Source organism: Polistes dominula, unplaced genomic scaffold (genome assembly GCF_049000335.1).
Source record: "Polistes dominula isolate Pdom_NZ unplaced genomic scaffold, Pdom_raw_medaka contig_15, whole genome shotgun sequence".
NCBI classification, from domain to species: Eukaryota; Metazoa; Arthropoda; class Insecta; order Hymenoptera; family Vespidae; genus Polistes; species Polistes dominula.
In genome coordinates this window covers 2299326-2319364 of record NW_028300915.1, presented here as the reverse complement: position 1 = coordinate 2319364, position 20039 = coordinate 2299326, and the positions used below count along the sequence as shown (strand labels likewise).

General features: G+C 26.2%; 3 protein-coding genes and 1 long non-coding RNA gene across 5 annotated transcripts; 2 read left to right on the top strand and 2 right to left on the bottom strand.

Moving 5' to 3' along the window:
• The first annotated feature begins 2499 nt into the window (after positions 1 to 2499).
• On the top strand, positions 2500 to 15654 carry LOC107068238 (scavenger receptor class B member 1). The gene is made up of 11 exons (XM_015324447.2): positions 2500 to 2896; positions 5644 to 5737; positions 10725 to 10816; positions 10924 to 11084; positions 11506 to 11650; positions 11858 to 12058; positions 12335 to 12495; positions 12882 to 13168; positions 13264 to 13382; positions 13518 to 13643; positions 13823 to 15654. Exons 2-11 carry the CDS (start codon positions 5704 to 5706, stop codon positions 14111 to 14113), a joined length of 1617 nt encoding a protein of 538 aa, XP_015179933.2. The 5' UTR covers positions 2500 to 2896; positions 5644 to 5703; the 3' UTR covers positions 14114 to 15654.
• On the bottom strand, positions 3753 to 9873 carry LOC149033160 (uncharacterized). The gene is made up of 4 exons (XR_016175951.1): positions 9077 to 9873; positions 6860 to 6913; positions 6529 to 6729; positions 3753 to 4725 (listed from the first exon to the last, which is right to left on the bottom strand). It is a non-coding gene; the product is annotated as an uncharacterized LOC149033160 (long non-coding RNA).
• Positions 15609 to 18724, bottom strand: pll (serine/threonine-protein kinase pelle). The gene is given in 6 exon segments (XM_015324446.2): positions 15609 to 16364; positions 16496 to 16932; positions 17007 to 17142; positions 17144 to 17625; positions 17730 to 18049; positions 18215 to 18724. Coding segments are annotated over 5 exon segments (1506 nt in total). The 5' UTR covers positions 17839 to 18049; positions 18215 to 18724; the 3' UTR covers positions 15609 to 16022.
• A 177-nt stretch (positions 18725 to 18901) lies between these two features.
• On the top strand, positions 18902 to 19982 carry Dim1 (thioredoxin-like protein Dim1). 2 transcript variants are annotated; one of them, XM_015324438.2, is made up of 3 exons: positions 18902 to 19151; positions 19286 to 19422; positions 19569 to 19982. In XM_015324438.2, exons 1-3 carry the CDS (start codon positions 19074 to 19076, stop codon positions 19738 to 19740), a joined length of 387 nt encoding a protein of 128 aa, XP_015179924.1. In that variant the 5' UTR covers positions 18902 to 19073; the 3' UTR covers positions 19741 to 19982. The 2 variants fall into 2 exon arrangements, with proteins under 2 accessions (XP_015179924.1, XP_015179923.1); XM_015324437.2 differs by having other exon boundaries at positions 18910 to 19151; positions 19527 to 19982.
• The last annotated feature ends 57 nt before the right edge of the window (positions 19983 to 20039 follow it).

The window sequence follows — 20039 nt, the reverse complement described above, 5'->3', positions numbered from 1 at the left end:
GTTCAAGATTCATTAAATAGCTTCCATTTATCAAGTATACTCATTACCATTTGAATTAGATGAAATGTTAATAACTATCTATACAATGAAATCATGAATAAAAAATATCAAAGTGATTTGGTATAATGTATAACTTCCGTGTACATTGTATACTTATTAATTTATCGATAGATAAAAATTATAAATTTAAATATAAATGATTAGAAAGGAGTACATAGTATAAGTAAGTATCTTTCGATAATTGTCAATACTTTCATTAAAGTTAATTTAAGGCTATGATATACATATATATATATATATATATATATATATATATATATATAAATGAGAATGTCAGAATTGATAGGATTATGAGTTAGGCTTTCATAATGATTAATCATTTTTTATTTAAGGAAGTGTAAGCATATCAACAAATATCTATCTGACTATGCATTAACATAGCTTATATAAACTTGATTTGAATTTAGTGTGAACAAAAGGTATAAATAAAACACATGGCCAGAAGGTGTTTTCGTATATCTGCTATTATATACTTGCTGATATAAAACATCAATTATCTCGTAAACTATTGACATTTCGATGACCTTCATTAAATACTTTTTAACGCAGAATAAAAAAAGGAATCGAATAGTGTAAAAAAAAATTTAAGGTTTTATTTAAAAAAAAAAAGTGCAACTGCATCTAGCTGGTGCATCGATGATGCACTTTCAAAAAAATTAAGGTCGTAGAAAGTTGACATTTGTTGTGCCATATAACTTTTTCCTTTATGATTTTTTTTCTATTGTTACTTAAAAAAAAAGTTATTACCCGCCTAAGTTCCAAAAATCACCCTGTATACAATGAATAATTTGAATGGACGGATATCAAAAAAATTTGTATCGTAAAGAACTTGGTTCATAAAAAAAAAACCATGATCAGTCTATTATATACTAAAGCAACATCATTTTCGAGTGGTTATTCTTGTAAAATAAATTTTACAAGAAGAATCACTTATGTTTCTTTTTTTTTTTTTTTTTTTTCTTTATAAAATTGAAATAAGAAATTGATTTATACAGTCTCTCTATGTAAAGTTTAATAATATCAAGGATTTAAAATAAGTCATTCGTAAAACCGGTTCAAATCGATTTCTGAAAGAATAAAAAATATTAAGAAACTCGAATAACTACTTATCAATAAAAATGTGAAAGTTTTAAAATTTTCGATAAGTGGGACATTCCATTCCCAGGGTAAGGTTTCCGTATAATTTCATTAATTATTATTATCGATATATATTATATATTATAACAGTTGTTTTGTCATAAATAAAATATCAATTTTTCATTTGAATTGTTTTATCATAGATTTTTACAATATAAAAATCACCCCCACACGCTACACTCTTTCTTTTTTTTTTTTTCTTCAAATAATATTTTTAAAATAAAAACAAATATTTCTACAAAATATATAACAAAGAGGTACATAATATTTACATGTATATATATATAATAATATATTATACATAATAGTGTATTATATATAATAATTATATATGGCTAGTTCTCTAAAAAAATCGAAATTGATGTCCTTGATCATTTTTATAAAACTGTCATTTCCTCATTTTCAAATTTTTAAAAAATTTTTATATTCAATTCAAACTCAATAAAGTTGGGTACCACTAACTATAATATTTTCCACAAACAAGACATATACTACGACTTGAGCAAAAAAAAATTCGATTACGAGTTAAAAAAAAAACTGATCAACTCGATAAAGCCATTTTCGATTTTTTTGGATATATATATATATATATATATATAAATATTATAATAACAGATTTTACATAACAAATAATATATAGTAAAACGTCTATACATTATATGAATCATATATAATTACAGATGTATAATATTATTATATAATGAAATTATGTATAATTATGTATAATAAAAAAGAAAGTATAACATTATATGAATAATTTAATACAATTATTAATAATAATAATAATAATAATAATAATAATAATAATAATAATAATAATAATAATAATAATAATAATAATAATAATAATAATAATAATAATAAAAATATTAATAAAAATATATATATATATATATATATATATATATATATCTCCTTGCACCTTTGTTTTCATTTATTTTTTCTTTTTTTAAATATCATTATTAATACCTCATAAATTTTAAAATGACTAAAAAAAAAAAAAAAAACAGAAAAAGATTTTATTTGGAAAAAATAGTAATGTTAATATAATCCGTTTACGTTAATTATTATGATATTAACAATCCTCTTCTCGTTCATTAAATTGATTTTCATAATTTATTATCTTTCTTTTTCGAGAAATAACTTGGTTATTAAATACAAATATAAAAAAAAAGAAAAAACATATCGTCATATTATAATTCGATTTCTTCAATATTTTTCGCGCCATCATCGTCGTCGTCCTTAGTCGTAGTCGTCATCGTTGTTCACTTTGTGTTCGTTGTCATAAGTCGGGGGGGTTATAAACGAACGAGAGACGGTATAAAGCAGAGTGCACATACGATTTGCACGCACTGATATCAAGAAAAGAGGAAAACAGAGAGAAATAAAGAGTAAAAGAAAGAAAGAGACAGAGAAAGGGAGAGAGCGAGAGAAAGAGAGAGTGAAAGAAAGAAAGAAAGAAAGAGAAAGGGATATTCGTGCTTGTAATAAGACACTCGTGATTTTTACATTTATTATAATATAACAAAATTTAATTTGTAATTTCTAAAAAAAAAAAAAAGAAAGAAAAAAAACTTCGAAAAATTCATGTAAAAAGAAGTATTTATCATAGTGCCGTTTTATTTTTCATTTTGATCAATTTGTTAATCATACAGTTCGATTTATATATCGAAGGAAAATATTTTTGCACTTCGTCTCGGTGAGTGTTAATATTTTATTTTTTTTTTTTCATTCGTTACTAATAATTATTTTATCGTTTTCATGTAACAATAATATAAAAAGGGGGAGGTTTGTTTTTTTTTTGTTTAAATTTAGTACAAAAATGTATATTCATTTATATTCTGTATTCTTTGACTTTTATTAGATTTATTTAAATATAGATAATGTAATAATGCACACTAGGTGTGTATTTACAAATTAATGTGATCTTTGATATTATTTCTAATGGCAATTGCTTTCGAAAAGGTGAAGGTTTTTAAAACGAGGGGGAAAAAGAAATTCATATTTTACGTTTTATTTTTCAATCGGCAGACCTGCATTTGCAGGTCACATTGAGATATGGTTTGTAATAAAATCAATAAAATACGAAAGAGAAGTTAGAAATTAGTAAAGGAAAAGAGTTAAATTGAATTATATTGGAAAGATTAAAGTGAATAGGGACAAATTTTCGTACAGAGTATGAAATATTGGAAATATTGAGAAAAAAAAAATGGAAGAAAATATTGAAAAGATATTTTTAACAAAATAGGAATATAAATGTAAATCAATGAGAATAATAATAATCAAATTATAATATACACACTAATCAAGAATTCGTACTTGTAATTAAAATAATATACCGTGTAAACTTAAATTAAAATGAATTTTTCATTCATCGAATTATTTCGAAAAGATTAATAAACGAGTACAATAAAGTCAATAATATTTTAACAACAAATAATTTCTTTATTTTGAATTGTATTACCTAGAAATGAATAATTAATAGAATTTTTATATAAATCAAGGATCACAAGGAAAAAATAAATTTATTATCTAGAAATTAATTAACAGAATTTTTATAAAAAAAAAAAAAACAAACGTCGAGCTCGATATTTCATTATCAAAAGAATTTTTATATAAATCAAGGACCACACATTATCAAAAGAATTTTTTTCTAAAAGTCAAAGATCATGTAAAGAATAAATTTTATATCATGCAGAGTTATTAATCAAATGTGTTAATAAGAATAACGTCCATTGTATTAATATGAATATTTTTAAACTTAATTAATAATCAATAAGATAATTATATTAATTAACATGTCAGTGATTGTTTATATGTGCCAATAATTATCTATGAAAATGGTCTAAGACATATATCTCTTGTTTCGAGATATTTAAAGATTTATACTTGAACGCTATATGAATTCTACAGAATATTGAAATAACAAACATTATCTAACGATTCATTTTTGATAATATCGTGAAAATTACATTGAATTTATTTAGTTTATAATAATGTAGTGTGTAATAACTGATAAACTCATTTTTTTTTTTAAATTAATTTTGACTTACAATTAGACCATTTTCATAATTATGGGCACATATTATATCGTATTATACTAATTATACATTAATCTTTTATGTGAATATCATTTTATGTTTAATTGTCGGCTAATTTTTGTAGATGACTCCTTTCAAATCAACGTTATCAAATTTTTATTGAAATATATTTCAATGCTTACAAAATGTACATTTAACATTGGTACAGCAGTGCATCAATGAAATTGATAATTTCAAAGAACAATGTGTGATAAGATACACTATATCATAATGAAACTCGACAAGTCTTTCGTTTTAGTTTTTCTTTATATTAATAGTAGTCTTGTTAAAGTAATTTGTTTAAAAAAAAAAAAAAAAAAAAAAAGAAAAAGCCAACGATAATCAAGAGTAGTTTTTCCTCTTAGGAGAAAAAAAATCTTAGACCAAAGTGTTGGTTTTTTTTTTCTCTCTCTCTCATTTACGCTGTGTATGTGATGTTGTTTACTTTCTGAAAAAAAAATATTCGAAAAAGAAAAAAATGTTAAAACCTAATCAAGACATTAAACATTTGTCATTAACAAGTGAGTTTTATTTAGATTTTTATTTTTATTTTTATTTTTTTTTTCATTGGGGGATTTTTGTTCAAACAAAATAATGCTGGTCACGTTTTGGGAATGGGTGAAAAAATAGATCCCAAGTGATTCAACATATGTAAATCTTTTTTTTTATAAATATGCATGCGTATAATTTATGCTTATTAAAAAAATATTAATAAAGAAGAATCCATTGTACACACAACAGTACATATGTATATCATTGAAGACGTGTCATTATGAGATATTTATGCGTAAGAAGAATAAGAAAAAACATATATGTCATAATGCTTATGCGTTTTAGATGCAAAAAGAAAAAAAAAAGAAAAAAAAAAGAAAAAAAAGAAAGAAAACTCTGAACGTTGTGTCAAGAAAAAATAAAGTGTTAAGAATTATGGTAAACATGGCTTATAACGCATACACGCGTTACCTATACATACAATTTTCTATCATCTTGTTTAATTTTCTTAGAAAACTTACATCCTCTTTCATTATCCTTTATTTTTCCAAATATACCGGTAATTAGAAAAATCGGTATTATTGTTAAGACTATTTAAAAAAAAAAAAGAAAAATTATATTTTTCTATTACGTTAAAATATTTTTAATATTTTGTCTAATGTGTTGTTTATTATATTGTACATTGCATTATACTATATTTTTATATATAGGGTGGTTAACATCAGTTAAATAGCATTTTATTTCTGTTTAATATATATTTAATGAAATCGTATAACATGATGTTATAATGACCCACCCTATATATCTATACGAGATTTATAATGATATTATATATTTATTATGATAATTAATTATTTTATTGTAATTTTTGCAGACTTTTAAAATCAAAGTGGCTAATTTCAGACGAATCCGTAAAGTATCAGTTTCATCATCCATGAAATCGACGGTACCTTTTCAACAATTTAAAAGTGAGTAAATATTTCATTAATAAACTTAATGTACACCAATCAATTGATTTCTTTGATTAAATGATTATAAATAAAAAAAGAAATACTTTTTTTCATTATTTTAAAAAGAAAAAGAAAAAGAAAAAAAACAGAGAAAAAGAAGGTGTTACACACAAAGTAACATTGAAAATAAATGAGCATACTTTTTTTTTAACATACTAGAAAAAAAGAACTTGACTAATAAAACAACAAAAACAATTTAATAAGCGTAACTTTTTGTTTAGTTTAGTTTTTAATTTCGCGATCTTCGTTTGAACGTACTTGTTTGTCAAGTTTTTTTAATAAACTTCCCACTATAAACAATAAGTCGTTTGAACTTAGATCGCAACTATTATCTATTTTCTCAATAATTATTATCGTATTATAAATTGATATAAGCAATTGTATTGATCATTAATTTTACGATATGTTTTTATTTTTTATAATACTTATCTCATCAACAAGGAAATAAACATAATAAGGCACAGTTTTTAGATGCAGGTAATTAACATCTGCGTCAATATAGTATTATGCTCTAATGCGCAATTATTATTTAATCATCTTATTGTTATTACAAAATTATCTTATTAATGACGTATTAATATAATTTAAATATTAAATGATAATTTTTACACGATAAATAACAATAATTTACATTCATTTTAATTTCTTTCTTTTTTTTTTTTTGTAATTATTTATACATTCTGAACGAAAGGATAATTGGATTGAATAATAAAAGATGGATATTTGATTAAAATTGATTGAAATGTTACCTTTACAATCCTTTTTTAAAGATGATGTTTCAGGAACTTTGAGATGAAAAAGATTTTGTAGATGTAGAAATTTTCATTGGAACAGGATTAAATATAAAAACTTTTCTTCAAGTTAAAATATCAAATGGGTTGTAAGAAGAATAATAAAAGGGATATACTATCCATATTTGTTGAACGTTGTAACTTCTTATTGTTTATTTGCTAAAAAAAATGTATCTTAGTTTAAATGATACTAAATATTAGTAGAGTACAATACTATTAAATTAACAATTAAATAATAGTTAATTAATTGAAGAAAAGTATATATAGTAATCTAAAAACATGAATTTACCCTTCGATGTACCGTCCTCTTCGAAATCCCCCATAAGACTGGCTGTGTTGTCCCCTATGAAAGTTCTTTTATTCAATGTTGTTTATATGACTTTCCATAAAAGGAATTTCTATTTACTTTGAGTAAATAGAATTCACCACATGATATTGGGATCTCTAGCACTTGAATACGCTATCTGGTGGTTAAATTCAAAATTAGAATAGATAGGTCGAATTGCTACGTCACGTGGGATCTCTAGCACTTAAATACACTATCTGGTGGTTAAATTCAAAATTAGAATAGATAGGTCGAACTGCTACGTCACGTGGGATCTCTAGCACTTGAATACACTATCTGGTGGCTAAATTCAAAATGAGAATAGATAGGTCGAATTGCTACGCCACGCCCCTGCCAGAGATCCCAATATATGCAACCTCCTGACAGTAATAAAAACAACATTGAATAAAAGAACTAAATAAAGGATAATGACAATTGATTTTGATACACTCACGCATACTTTTGATACACATACACACATACACATATATCATCTAATATTAGAACTTTACAAAATCGTGTTTAGTTTTTATTTCATCTAATTGAACTAATCGTTGAATTTAAATGTGAAATACACACACACACACACACAATGATTTTATTTTAACTTTCAAATTCTTAGATTAATATCGTCGCTTTTTAAAAAAGAAAGAAAATCCATCTATCGCTGTTTTTTAATTCAAGATACTTAACATGATAATTATATAAAAACGACATTTCTCTAAAATGAAAGTTGGAAAGTGTTATGTAAGAAATAAAGTTCGAATGGTTGAACTCGATCTGATTTTTTTTCTAATTGAATCAAAAATACCACGTTTATCTCTTAATTGCAAATAACATTTAGTTAAATATTATCGAATGATCGAACGAATGGTTTTTTTTTTTATTACATTTATATTGAAATATTTGAAGAAATTTGATAAAGTTTATTTATTTACAGTTAATATTTACTGACACAAAATTAAAAATTGATTCGAAGTATTTCTACATTGAATCATTTTTTCTGTATAATATTAATAATGCATAGAATTTAAAATCATAGAATATAATTGTGCCTATAATTATGAAAGTAATCTAAGTCATGTATCTCTTATTTCGAAATATTTAACACGTTCGTTGCCATGTCACCGTATAGAGGAGACGGGTATGCTTCCCTGTGGGCCCCGTCACCGTATATGGTGACGCTCTTCTTGTCGAAGGATAGTATAGGATTTTTAGTTGGAAAAACTTATCACATTTCTCATTTCGAAACAAAATTATTTTCGATAAATAAAAGATACTTTTATATTTTATTATTTTCTGTAAATAAAATATAATAATATAATATAACCGTAATACTCGGGTTGCATTGTTGATATTTCTACTTATCGCTTCTTTACGTTACGGCGCGCCGACAGTCGATTTTTGGGCCAGGCGAAAAACTCAACCGAAACGGGCTGGGCGACGAGCGTGTTAAAGATTTCTATTTGAACATTATATGAATTCTATGTAATATTGAAAAAACAAACATTATCTAACGATTCATTTTTGACAATATCGTGAAAATTACATTGAATTTATTTAGTTTAAAATAATGTGGCGCGTAATAACTAATAAACTCTTTTTTTATTTTTTTTTTTTTATTTTGACTTAGACCATTTTCATAATTATGGGCACAAGATAAGTTTGATACGTCATGTAATTAAAATCATAAAAAAATACTCCTCGGATGTTTTATTTTTAACATATTTGCAATTATTGAAAATGATTGCAATACGATAATTAAACAGAAATTATTATTATTATTTTTTTTTTTTTTTAATAAAAGTACACTAAGCAAATAACATTTCTTATCGAAAAAATTTGCATTTTTCTAAGAAATAAAAATAATGCATAGAAGGAAATAAAAACTAGTATAATATATACACACATACAATCAGAGATAAATATATATATATATATAAATGGATAAGTACTGTATATATATATATATATATATATAGAAATAACTAACAGAAAAATTTACACACAATACTGTCATTGTTATGCACTTAAAATTTATTAAATATATATATATACATTAAAGATTTACCTTAAGTTATATGTATTTATATATTAATAAATGTATTATTATTATTATTATTATTATTATTATTATTATTATTATTGTTAACTGGCATTAGGAACTCGAAAATTCATTACCGCAAATACCAAATTCTGCCATTGTTACCGTCCCTGAGCGCGATCCTTCCATTCGCGATCTTCGTATCCCATTTCTTTCAGGTCCTTTCTAATATTATCCTCCCATCTACGTCTTGGTCAACCTAGTGGTCTTTTCCCGTTCAGTATACCGACCAATATTTTATGCGTCGTTCAATCCTCCCCCATGCGCATCATATAACCAGCCCATCTTAATCGGCGTGATTTTACGACATTGATAATGTCCGGTTTATTGTACAATCGATGTACTTCAACGTTATGGAGTTTTCTCCATTTGACCGTTTCCTCATCGCGTTTTGCACCGAACATTTTACGAAGAACTTTGTTTTCAAAAACTCTACATTTCTTTTCGTCCCATAACATAAGCGACCACAATTCGCAACCATAAAGGACTACCGGCAGGATGATTGTCCTGTATATCCTGATTTTAAATCACCTAGACAACAACCGCGAGCTGAGTAATTTGTTAACCGAATAAAAACATGAATTGCCTAGATTGATTTCTTTTCTCAAGTTCTTCGTTAATTTCGTTCGTCTGATTTATGATCGATCCTAAATACCTAAAGTTGCTGATCCGTTCAAAAGTTTTATCCCGGACGACCAAAGTTCTAGTACTAGGCCTATTCTGAACTCTATCGGTTATCATATATTTGATTTTTCCCCGCTTATTTGCAGTCCCAGATCTTTAGTATTATCTATTAAATTAACAAATGTATAATTATATAATATTAATAATATTATATAATTTGTCTCATTGGCGGAAGAAAAAAAGATAAAGGTCTGTTCAATTGCTTGACTTTTTTTTCTAAGAAGAAAAAAAGATAAAGGTCTGTTCAATTGCTTGACTTTTTTCTCTAAGAAGAACAAAAAGAAATCTTATTAAGAATAATACAAAAATTTATTCAGTTTGTATACTAATAATTGACTTATGAATATATTTAAACATGTATATATATATATACAATATTGCATCCCATCTACTCCTAAGTTTACACAAACACACACACACATCTACCTTACTTTAAAATTTATAATAACTTACATTAATTACTTTCCTGTTTATATTGAAATCTATAATTATTCAAAGATTAATCACTTTTATGATACAAGATTCAATTTAATTAATTCATTTTTTTCTTAAAATGTGATCTACCTTTATATTTACTTTTTAATTGCTGACACAATTTACATGTAATTTATTAGATACACTCCTACAAATAATTACTTCTATTTACTAACGATGAATATATGAATATTTTCTAGAAATTATTTTAATATTGAACTTCAACATAATATATAAGAAATATGAACGATTTATAAATTCTATTTTCAAGTTAAAATATCTTCTTTTTTTTATCGATTCATTTCTCTCGAGTCATTTTAAACAACAAAATAAATATCTTGTGAGATATATATATATATATATTAAATTTTATTTAATACTCTATATACAAGTTAGTTTCTAAAACAATTGGTTTAAATGAATAATAAAATTCTTCTTATATGCTTTCTTTTAAAAATAATTATTTCATGTAAGACCAAGGGTATTCACGATTTAAATTTAAAAAAAAAAAAGAACATGTATGATAAAACATACAAGGTTTTAAAGAAAAATTATTTTATTTTTCAGAATGTATCATTTTATTTATAGTCGGCATAATCTGCAGCATATTGAGTTATACGATCTATATTGTCAATCCTATAAAAAAGATACTGGATTACGTAAGTACAATAAAATAAGTTCATACCCATTATATTTTGATATATAAAACAAACTTCCTTTTAAAACAAAAACAAACAAAAAAACAAATATTTCTTTATTTTTCTAGAATTTAGAAATGAGACCAAACTCATTAATTTTTTCGATATGGAAAGAGCCTCCCATCGAAGTATTCAATAAAGTATATATTTTCAACATTACCAATCCTGTTGAATTTTTAAAAGGTACGGAGAAACTTAAACTCCAAGAAATTGGGCCCTATGTATATCAGTAAGTATACGTAAATGTTAATTCTATAAAAAAATAACGTTTATATAATTAATAAACGCAAGTAACTATTTAAATTAGAAGAATAATGCGTAAGAGACAAAACATGTTTTTTTAAAATATTTCAAATGTTTTATGTTAAATCACTATATATATATATATATATATCAGTAAGATATATACGTAAATTTTATTTATATAAAGATAACGTTTATATAATCAATAAACACAAGAACTATTTAAATTAGAAGAATAATGCGTAAGAGACAAAACATGTTTTTTTTTTAAATATTTCAAGTGTCTTATGTTAAATCACTTATACAATCATCGGTTCATATATTATATATAGTTTCCTTAATATTTACATCTTACATTTACATTTTATTTGTATTCTAACTTATACGTATTTATTGATTGATCATAGAGAATTCTTAGAACATACAAACATAACGTTTAACGACAACGGCACTTTAACTTATATTCCAAGAAGGACTGTATTCTTCGTACCAGAATTATCAATAAGCGATCCTGAAAAGGATTTTGTTTACGTACCAAATATTGGAATGTTGGTAAGCGATTAAAACAATAATATATTAATAATGATCATATTAACTATAAATCTGTATCAACAATACAAACCAGAGTGATTACTTTATAAATAAATAAAATATCAAAATGTAAAGTTAGTTATATTTAGTACTTTAATATTTTAGAGAATCATTATATATGCAAGTATGTATTACATACATACTTATACAGACTTATTTACATTTCAGGGCATAACGTCTGCGTTATCCGATGCCGGATTTTTTACTAATTATCTTGTAACGCAATTGACTAATATGATTGGTAGTGAACCCATACTAAATTTGACGGCTTATGATTTTTTATGGGGTTACGATGATAATTTGGTAAAATTAGCGACTGGAATATTACCGTCTTATCTTCACTTTAGAAAATTAGGTCTCCTTGATAGGGTACGTATAATCTAAAATTTGTAATATTTTTTTTTTACCGTAATTTCAAAGAATTGAAACTTTTACATAATGTATTATTAACACGTGACAATCTATTAGTTTTATTTTTCATGTTTCAATGCAAATTTTATTAAAAAAAAAAATATAAAAAAAAAACAGATCTCTACGTTTAATAGACTTTTCAAAACAGCTGTGTTCTATAATGAATATAAGTTTATTTATACAGTTATACTGTATATATAATATATGCCAAGAGAAATCAATGTTTTTGTATAGATGTATGACGAGGGTGAAAATATCGTAAATATAAATATTCGTAAAAATGATGATATGAGGGACGAAAATGGACGTTACTTCAGTATTCAAACCTATAATGGAAGTCCCGGAATGTCTCATTGGGGGTATCGCGAGGAAACAGAAAATAAAACTTATCCGGAGTAAGTTTACGTGAATAGTAATAATTGATAAAAATTACTAATTGTTCATATAATTTCTCATTGTTATACAAAGATTTACGATTATCTTTGAACAATATAAGATATGTGACAAATTATTTATATTATACAATAAAATATTAATTAATTTTATAGACAAATTTGTTAGATAAGATGTTCATGAATTTCACGCATGAAATTATAATATATAAATATTTCAAAATGACAGGTGATTCGATAAGTTTTTTTTTATCACAAATTTCATATAATCAAAAATAACAATTATATTTGAAATTGTAGTAATTATTAAATCAGCTGATATATATTTATATATATAAAATAATGTATTAATTTAAATATTTACAGCAATACATACGTTTGATTTACAGAAATACACGGTGTAATAGTATTCGAGGTGCTTCAGAAGGTGCTGTGTTTCCACCAAATTTAGACAAACGTGCTGTCTTTCGAGTTTATCGAAAATCTTTTTGCAGAACTGTACCAATAGTATTTAAGAAAGATATTTACTTTAATGGAAATATTCCAACTTATCTTTATGATATATCGGATGATTTTTTGGATCCTCCAGATAAAAATCCTGATAACGAATGTTACTGTCGCAAATTGAAAAAATGTTATAAGAAAGGATTATCTGACTTAACGGCATGTTATTATCGTATGTATCTTAAATAATTACTTTTTTTTCTATTGTAATTCTAAAAATTAACTATAACTATCCTAATTTAAATTTCCTTTTTTTTTTTTTATTAGATATTCCATCAGCTGTATCTTTACCACATTTTCTTAGAGGTGATCCAAGTTTATTAGAAGATGTGGAAGGTCTTAATCCAAATCCAGAAAAACATTCTACACGGATTGAAATTCAGCCTGTAAATTATTATAGTTAACATATGACTCTTATTTCTCTAATATCCGTTGAAAAATACTTCGTCGTATTTAATACTGTATCTTCTTTTCTTTGTCTATAAAAATATTGATAAATTTTAATTATTTTATTTTCATAGGACGTAGGTTTGGTGGTAAAAATAAATTCAAGAATACAATCAAATCTTGTGATCCATAACACGCAATATAATCCTAAAGTCAAACCATTTAACAATAAAACGATACCATTATTTTGGTCCGATTTGGTAAGTTTCACAATCTATATATATATATATAAGGTGACAGAGATTTTTTCGTACAAACGTTGTGAACGTACTCTACATAGTAAATGAAACTAAAAATTATTCTAAATTTATGCTCTGTCTACTTAATTCTATTCAGTACTATATATATTTATTTATTTTTGAAATTATGTTATTCACAGACGACTGCACCTTTGTCAAGTAATTGGTTATTTCAACTAAGATTGATAGTTATATCACCTGTCATACAAACTATTGTAATTTATTTATTAATAATCAGTGGCATAATACTGATCACTTTATCGCTAATATCATCTATTTGGATAATAAATCAACATCGACATCAACAATCTGAGTTCATTAGGAGAGATAGTGCAGATTTAAGAATACCTTTAAAATATGATCAAAATACGACTATACACATTTTACCAAATATACAAAATATAAAATCAAATTCAGACTCATATAGTTAATTGGAGATAACAAATACAAATTTATGTTATCACTTCCTTGATAATTAAAATTTTTCTTTGCTAAAAAAAAAAAAAAAACTATATCAAATATTATATCATCCCAATCAAAATTATTTAAATAAATAATATCCAAAAAATATAAAATATGTAAATAAATGATTGTAAAAATAAGAATAGATAGATAATTATTTTAATTTATAATTATTTTAACTATCATTAAGTTATATTTAATAAATTATATAGATAGATAGATAGATAGATAGATAGATAGATAGATACATTTTACTGCTTCTCCGAAGGGTTACATTCCTTTTACAATTATATCCTTAACCTATCTTAACACTACTCTCTCCCTCACTTCTCCCTTCCTCCTTTCCCCCTCCACTCGTCCCACACCCTCGCTTCTACCTCCCTCACTCCCAACTTTGTCCCTCCTTCCCCTCTCTTATACTCTCAACCCTCTTCATCCATTCTTCCCCTATTACACTCTCATCTAAAATCTCTTTTATCTTCTCTTCCATTCCTCTCCCGTTCTCCTCACCTATCGTTCTTTCTAATGCAACCTTCCAACAAATGCTCTCACGTCTCTCTCTCCCATCCGCACACCCTGTATCGTCTCCTCTCCTCCTCCTCCCAGTATCTCTCTTCCCTCATCTCATTCCCTAATCTGAATCTCACCACTCTTCTCTTCCTCTCTTCACTCCACTTGCCTTCCAAATATTTTGATAACCCTTCCGCTACCACTAGGTTGTACCATTTATTATATCTGGGAGCTTTGTATTTTCTCCCACCTTTCTTCCTCCTGCCGCCTTCATTCCTCCTTCTCAATCTCTTCCCAACTCTCAACAACCTCCTCCCTGTCCTACACTATCCTCTCTCTAAACCTTTTCCTCCCTTCTTCTCATTTTGGAATCTCCACTTCTCCCCCCTTTTCTCTCTCCCGCGCCTCCTTCCAGCATTCTCTCGCCAACTCACTTCCTTCTCCTCTCCTTAACTTCTCCTCATACTTCCACGCTCTGTTTGCTGCTCTTGTTCCCAGTTTATCTCTGTTTCCTTCTTCTCTTACCATGTACCCTGGTGTCCTCCAATCTACTCCCAGTGTCCACCTCAAGTACCTTTCCTGTGCTCCCTCGATCTCTTTCCTCTCCTCCCACCCCCATATCTTCGCTCCGTAACCTAACACCGTCCACACCAGCGTGTCGAAGAGCCACATATTCCTCCCCCAGTCCTCGCTGAACATTCTTCTCCCTAATTCCCATACCTGCCTCATTACTACCCCTGCTTTCTTTACCCTATCCCTCAAGTGCGTTTCCTGTCCTCCATTCTTCCTGAATACATAGCCCAAATACTTGAACTCCTTCACCTCTTCTATCCTCTTCCCTTAATAAATTATATGTTTAATATATATTATACAATTGTGTAAGAAATTTGTACGAATTGATTGTAATATTTTATATATTAAATATCTTATAAATTTTATATATAATATTAAATATTGATTTTAATAATATAAAATATAATTTTTGTTTTATGTATAAAAATTATACATATATTATCACATTCTATTTGCATTATTTAAATCATATAACTTTTACGCTTAACATCAGGTGTAGGAATTAATTCCATGTCTTTATATAATAAATGTATTAATTATTTATAAAGTAGTTCTTTAAAATAATCTTCATTATTCTCGATAATTTTGATTCATCTTTTAGACAATTACTCAATTCCTTGACAAAAATAATTGCGATTTTGATGCAATGAATTTAATATCAAGGCATTGAATTCATTGCTACACCAATAATTATAAAATATATACTTAATGCATAAGTATAATACATACATACTAGTATAAACAAGTGTAATATCAATTGCACCTTATTATCAGCAATGGAAGTCTGTAACAATATCATAAATCATCTAGTTTACGAAACACTAATTCCATTTCAGGCCTATCTTTAGCAAGACGATTGGAACACCATTTTCCCAATACTATAAAATTGCTATACACTTGTTTATCTTCTTCTCCAGCTTTGTTATCAATTAATAAATGAAGATGTTGATCTTCAAAATGATCTATAAATTCTTTTAAAAATTTATTTTTTGGTCTACTATTATCATAAGCTTGAAGTCCAGTAGCTAATTCAAATAATACAATTCCGTAACTATAGGTATCTATTTTTGTAGATAATTGTTTTCCATATATAAAATCATCTGGCAAGTATGGTCTCGTACCATGAATTCTACTCACCTAATAAAAGGAAAAATATAATTAAAATTATTGAAATGTTTATTTTAAATTACTGAATTAATCCTTTTGCAACTATGAAAGGATTAATACTTATTTAATACTTTACATTAGTTAATTTATTAATATATTACCATTATAGAATTTTTGTCACCCTCTTTCGCCAAACCAAAATCACCAATTTTAGGTTCATAATTTTTATTTAGTAAAATATTTGCACTCTTGATATCACCGTGAATTAAAGGTTTTTTTCCAATAGTATGCAAATATTGTAATCCACGTGCAGTACCTTTTGCAATTTCATGACGTTGCAGCCAAGAAAGTGGCCGACTTTTATTTTTTAACAGTAAATTATCTTCCAAAGAACCATTTTCCATCAATTGATACACAAGACAAGGTATTTGACCGTCTAAACAATAAGCATACAATAACAAAATATTTTCATGTGGATAAGAATTCAATATTTCTATTTCTTTAAGTGATTGCTTCAGTTGAATCAAATAGCTTTCATCAGAGCTGGACTTTTTGTATTCGAGCCTTTTAATAGCTACATTTGTGTTTTTCCATGTACCTTTAAACATATTAATTGTTTACTTATGATATTACTATGCAATAATAAAGTATACATTGCAATGAATAAATTACCTCTATAAACTACTCCAAAACCACCTTTACCTAATATATTATGTTTTAACCAACCATTTGTAGCAGTTTCAAGTTCACTATATGGTACACGTGGTAAAGTTGCTTCAGGCCTCAATATAGACAATTGAGATTTTTTTGGAATTACTTTTATTTAGTTTTAAAGATAATAAACGATTTGCTAAAGAAGGCACAAGTAAATTATTTGTGTTACTCGATACATCTACAGATTGTAAATTATCCAAAGATTGATTTATTATTTTATGAGATGCTTGTTCGGTATTTTCATCAACAATTATTTTTCTAGCATTTGGCCTTGGAGAAATCTTTTGATTAAAATTTTGTATACCGATCTTTAAATCCTTGACATCTTCAGTCACTTGTTGATTATTAGGTATATTTGAATGATTATCATTATCATTATTTAATAAGCAATGAAATTTTGTATCAACAAATGGCTTTAAAAAAGTCATTGCTTTATATTGTTTCATTTTTAATAATAAAATAAATAGTTCCAAAATAGTATGATTTTTAAGGCCCCAATCTTTTAATAACTCATTCGTAGGACTTTTTTGTTTTTGTAAACTGCTAATAATGGACACATCATATTGCATCCATTTACCTTAATTATAACAAATAAAAATATTAAAAAATGTTATTCTCAATATTGTTATGGAAAAGTAGAAAACATCTTATTTTTTCTTACTTTCTCCAATAGATATTTACCTGCAAGTTCTTCCCATTCATCATCTCGATCTAATATTTTACAGATTTCAAATCTTTCTAATGCTGGCAATTGATAAATATATTTAACATTTCTTTTTAACGAAGTCATAGTAATAAAATATAATTATGTCAATAAAAAAGTACTGCACATTCACAAAACACTTCAACAGCTGTCATCAATGCTACGTAATAACCAAAACAATTACATTACTGTACTAATATTTTTAATCATAACCTATAGGGATTGAGCATGAAACATAGAGGCAGCACTACTGTCGGAGTGAGCATATTTATTTGGTACCCAGTCTTTTGGATTTTTTCTGAAATCAAAGAAAAAAATTAAAAGGTTAAATCATAATTATAAGATAAATATTTGAAATTTCATCAACAAAATGATCAATTTTTACATACGTCGCATTTAAATGTAATAATTTTACTGAATGTTACAGTTCATTTTTTAAAATTTTAATGAATATTGTACTTACACGTAATTTTTCACTGCATTTATCCACTGTTTACGTTTTACTATTTTCCATGAGGCTCCTAACACGCTCTCTGGAAATTTATAAAATTTCACTTCCACACCGAATCCACGTTCTCGACGTGATGTATTATTACATCCAAGAACACAACAATTTTGTCTCCAAGTTGGCATTATTAAAAAAAAATTAAGTATATTTTATTTATAATTATTTTAAAGTAAATCACGTATGTTTACGTTAAATACATGATGTCAACTGCTTTGGATACTTGCCACTAGTTGGCGTAAAAGTCTAGACGCACGTAGAGATGACGCACGGTCCCTATTGTGTGGAATTTCCACTGCGTAATAACATCAGACATTATCAGTACACTTTTGAATAATTTCGTAAATGTACACCAGAGGACATTAAATTACAGCCACTTTTCTATACGATGATAACTACTTTACCGCGGTAACCTTACTCGCTGTCGAAACTGAGTTTTCTCCCACGTGAGAGTTTTCGTGCGCATGCGTCTGAGTATGCGCATGCGTCTGAATATGCGCATGCGTCTGAATATGCGCATGCGTCTGAGTATGCGCATGCGTCTGAATATGCGCATGCGTCTGAGTATGCGCATGCGTGAGAAAATCTCACGTCCTTTCATCACTGCATTACCGACGGAAAGAAATCAATAAGAAACAGTAGTGTCTATCGTGGTAGAAAATCGAAGTATCGTAGTCTTAAACAATTTTAAGAAGAATGCGTTGTCAAATATTAAGAGACTTTTCCTGTGCTATCGCATAATATTCAATTTGTAAAAAATATATCGTATGTGTTTAATTTTATTTTAATTTAAGTGTAATATTAAAAATACTACAAAATGTCTTATATGTTATCACATCTTCATAATGGATGGCAAGTCGATCAAGCCATTTTATCAGAAGAAGATCGAGTAGTTGTAAGTTTTAAACCATATTAATTAAATAATGAAGTTTATAATTATTAAGTGAACATTGTTGATAACATTTTGGTATAAAATTGTCATTTTGTTCTTAATTTGTTTAAAATTTTCTTCAATGATGTTTTTGTTAGGTTATAAGATTCGGTCATGATTGGGATCCAACATGCATGAAAATGGATGAAGTTCTTTATAACATCGCAGAAAAAGTGAAAAATTTTGCTGTAATTTATTTAGTGGATATCACAGAAGTGCCTGATTTCAACAAAATGTAAGTTTACTTAATAGATAATGTTGATATCATTTATTTGACCAATTATACTGAGGCGACCATTATAAAAACATTAGACATAATTGTTATAAATCATTTTTTAGGTATGAGTTATATGATCCTTGCACTGTTATGTTTTTCTTTAGAAATAAACATATAATGATTGATCTTGGTACTGGAAATAATAATAAAATTAATTGGACACTTGAAGATAAGCAAGAAATGATAGATATTATTGAAACAGTTTATAGAGGTGCAAGGAAAGGACGTGGTTTGGTTGTTTCACCAAAAGATTATTCTACAAAATATCGATATTAAATTATCTAATAAATTTTTTTAATTGAAAAAATGCAGAAGTATTATTTTACATTAAAATGTTGAACTATTTAAATGTACTATACAGTACTGTTTGTATATAAATAATTTGCATAATGATAAATATATATATATAGATGATAAAAAAGTTACATATAAAGAAATATATATATATATATGTATATATTTCTTGTATTACATTTTTATAATATTTTGTCTAATAACAATAAAAATCTAAAAATATATTTTTTTATAATTTTACGCCTATATATAATATCATGATTACAATTATATGCTATTAA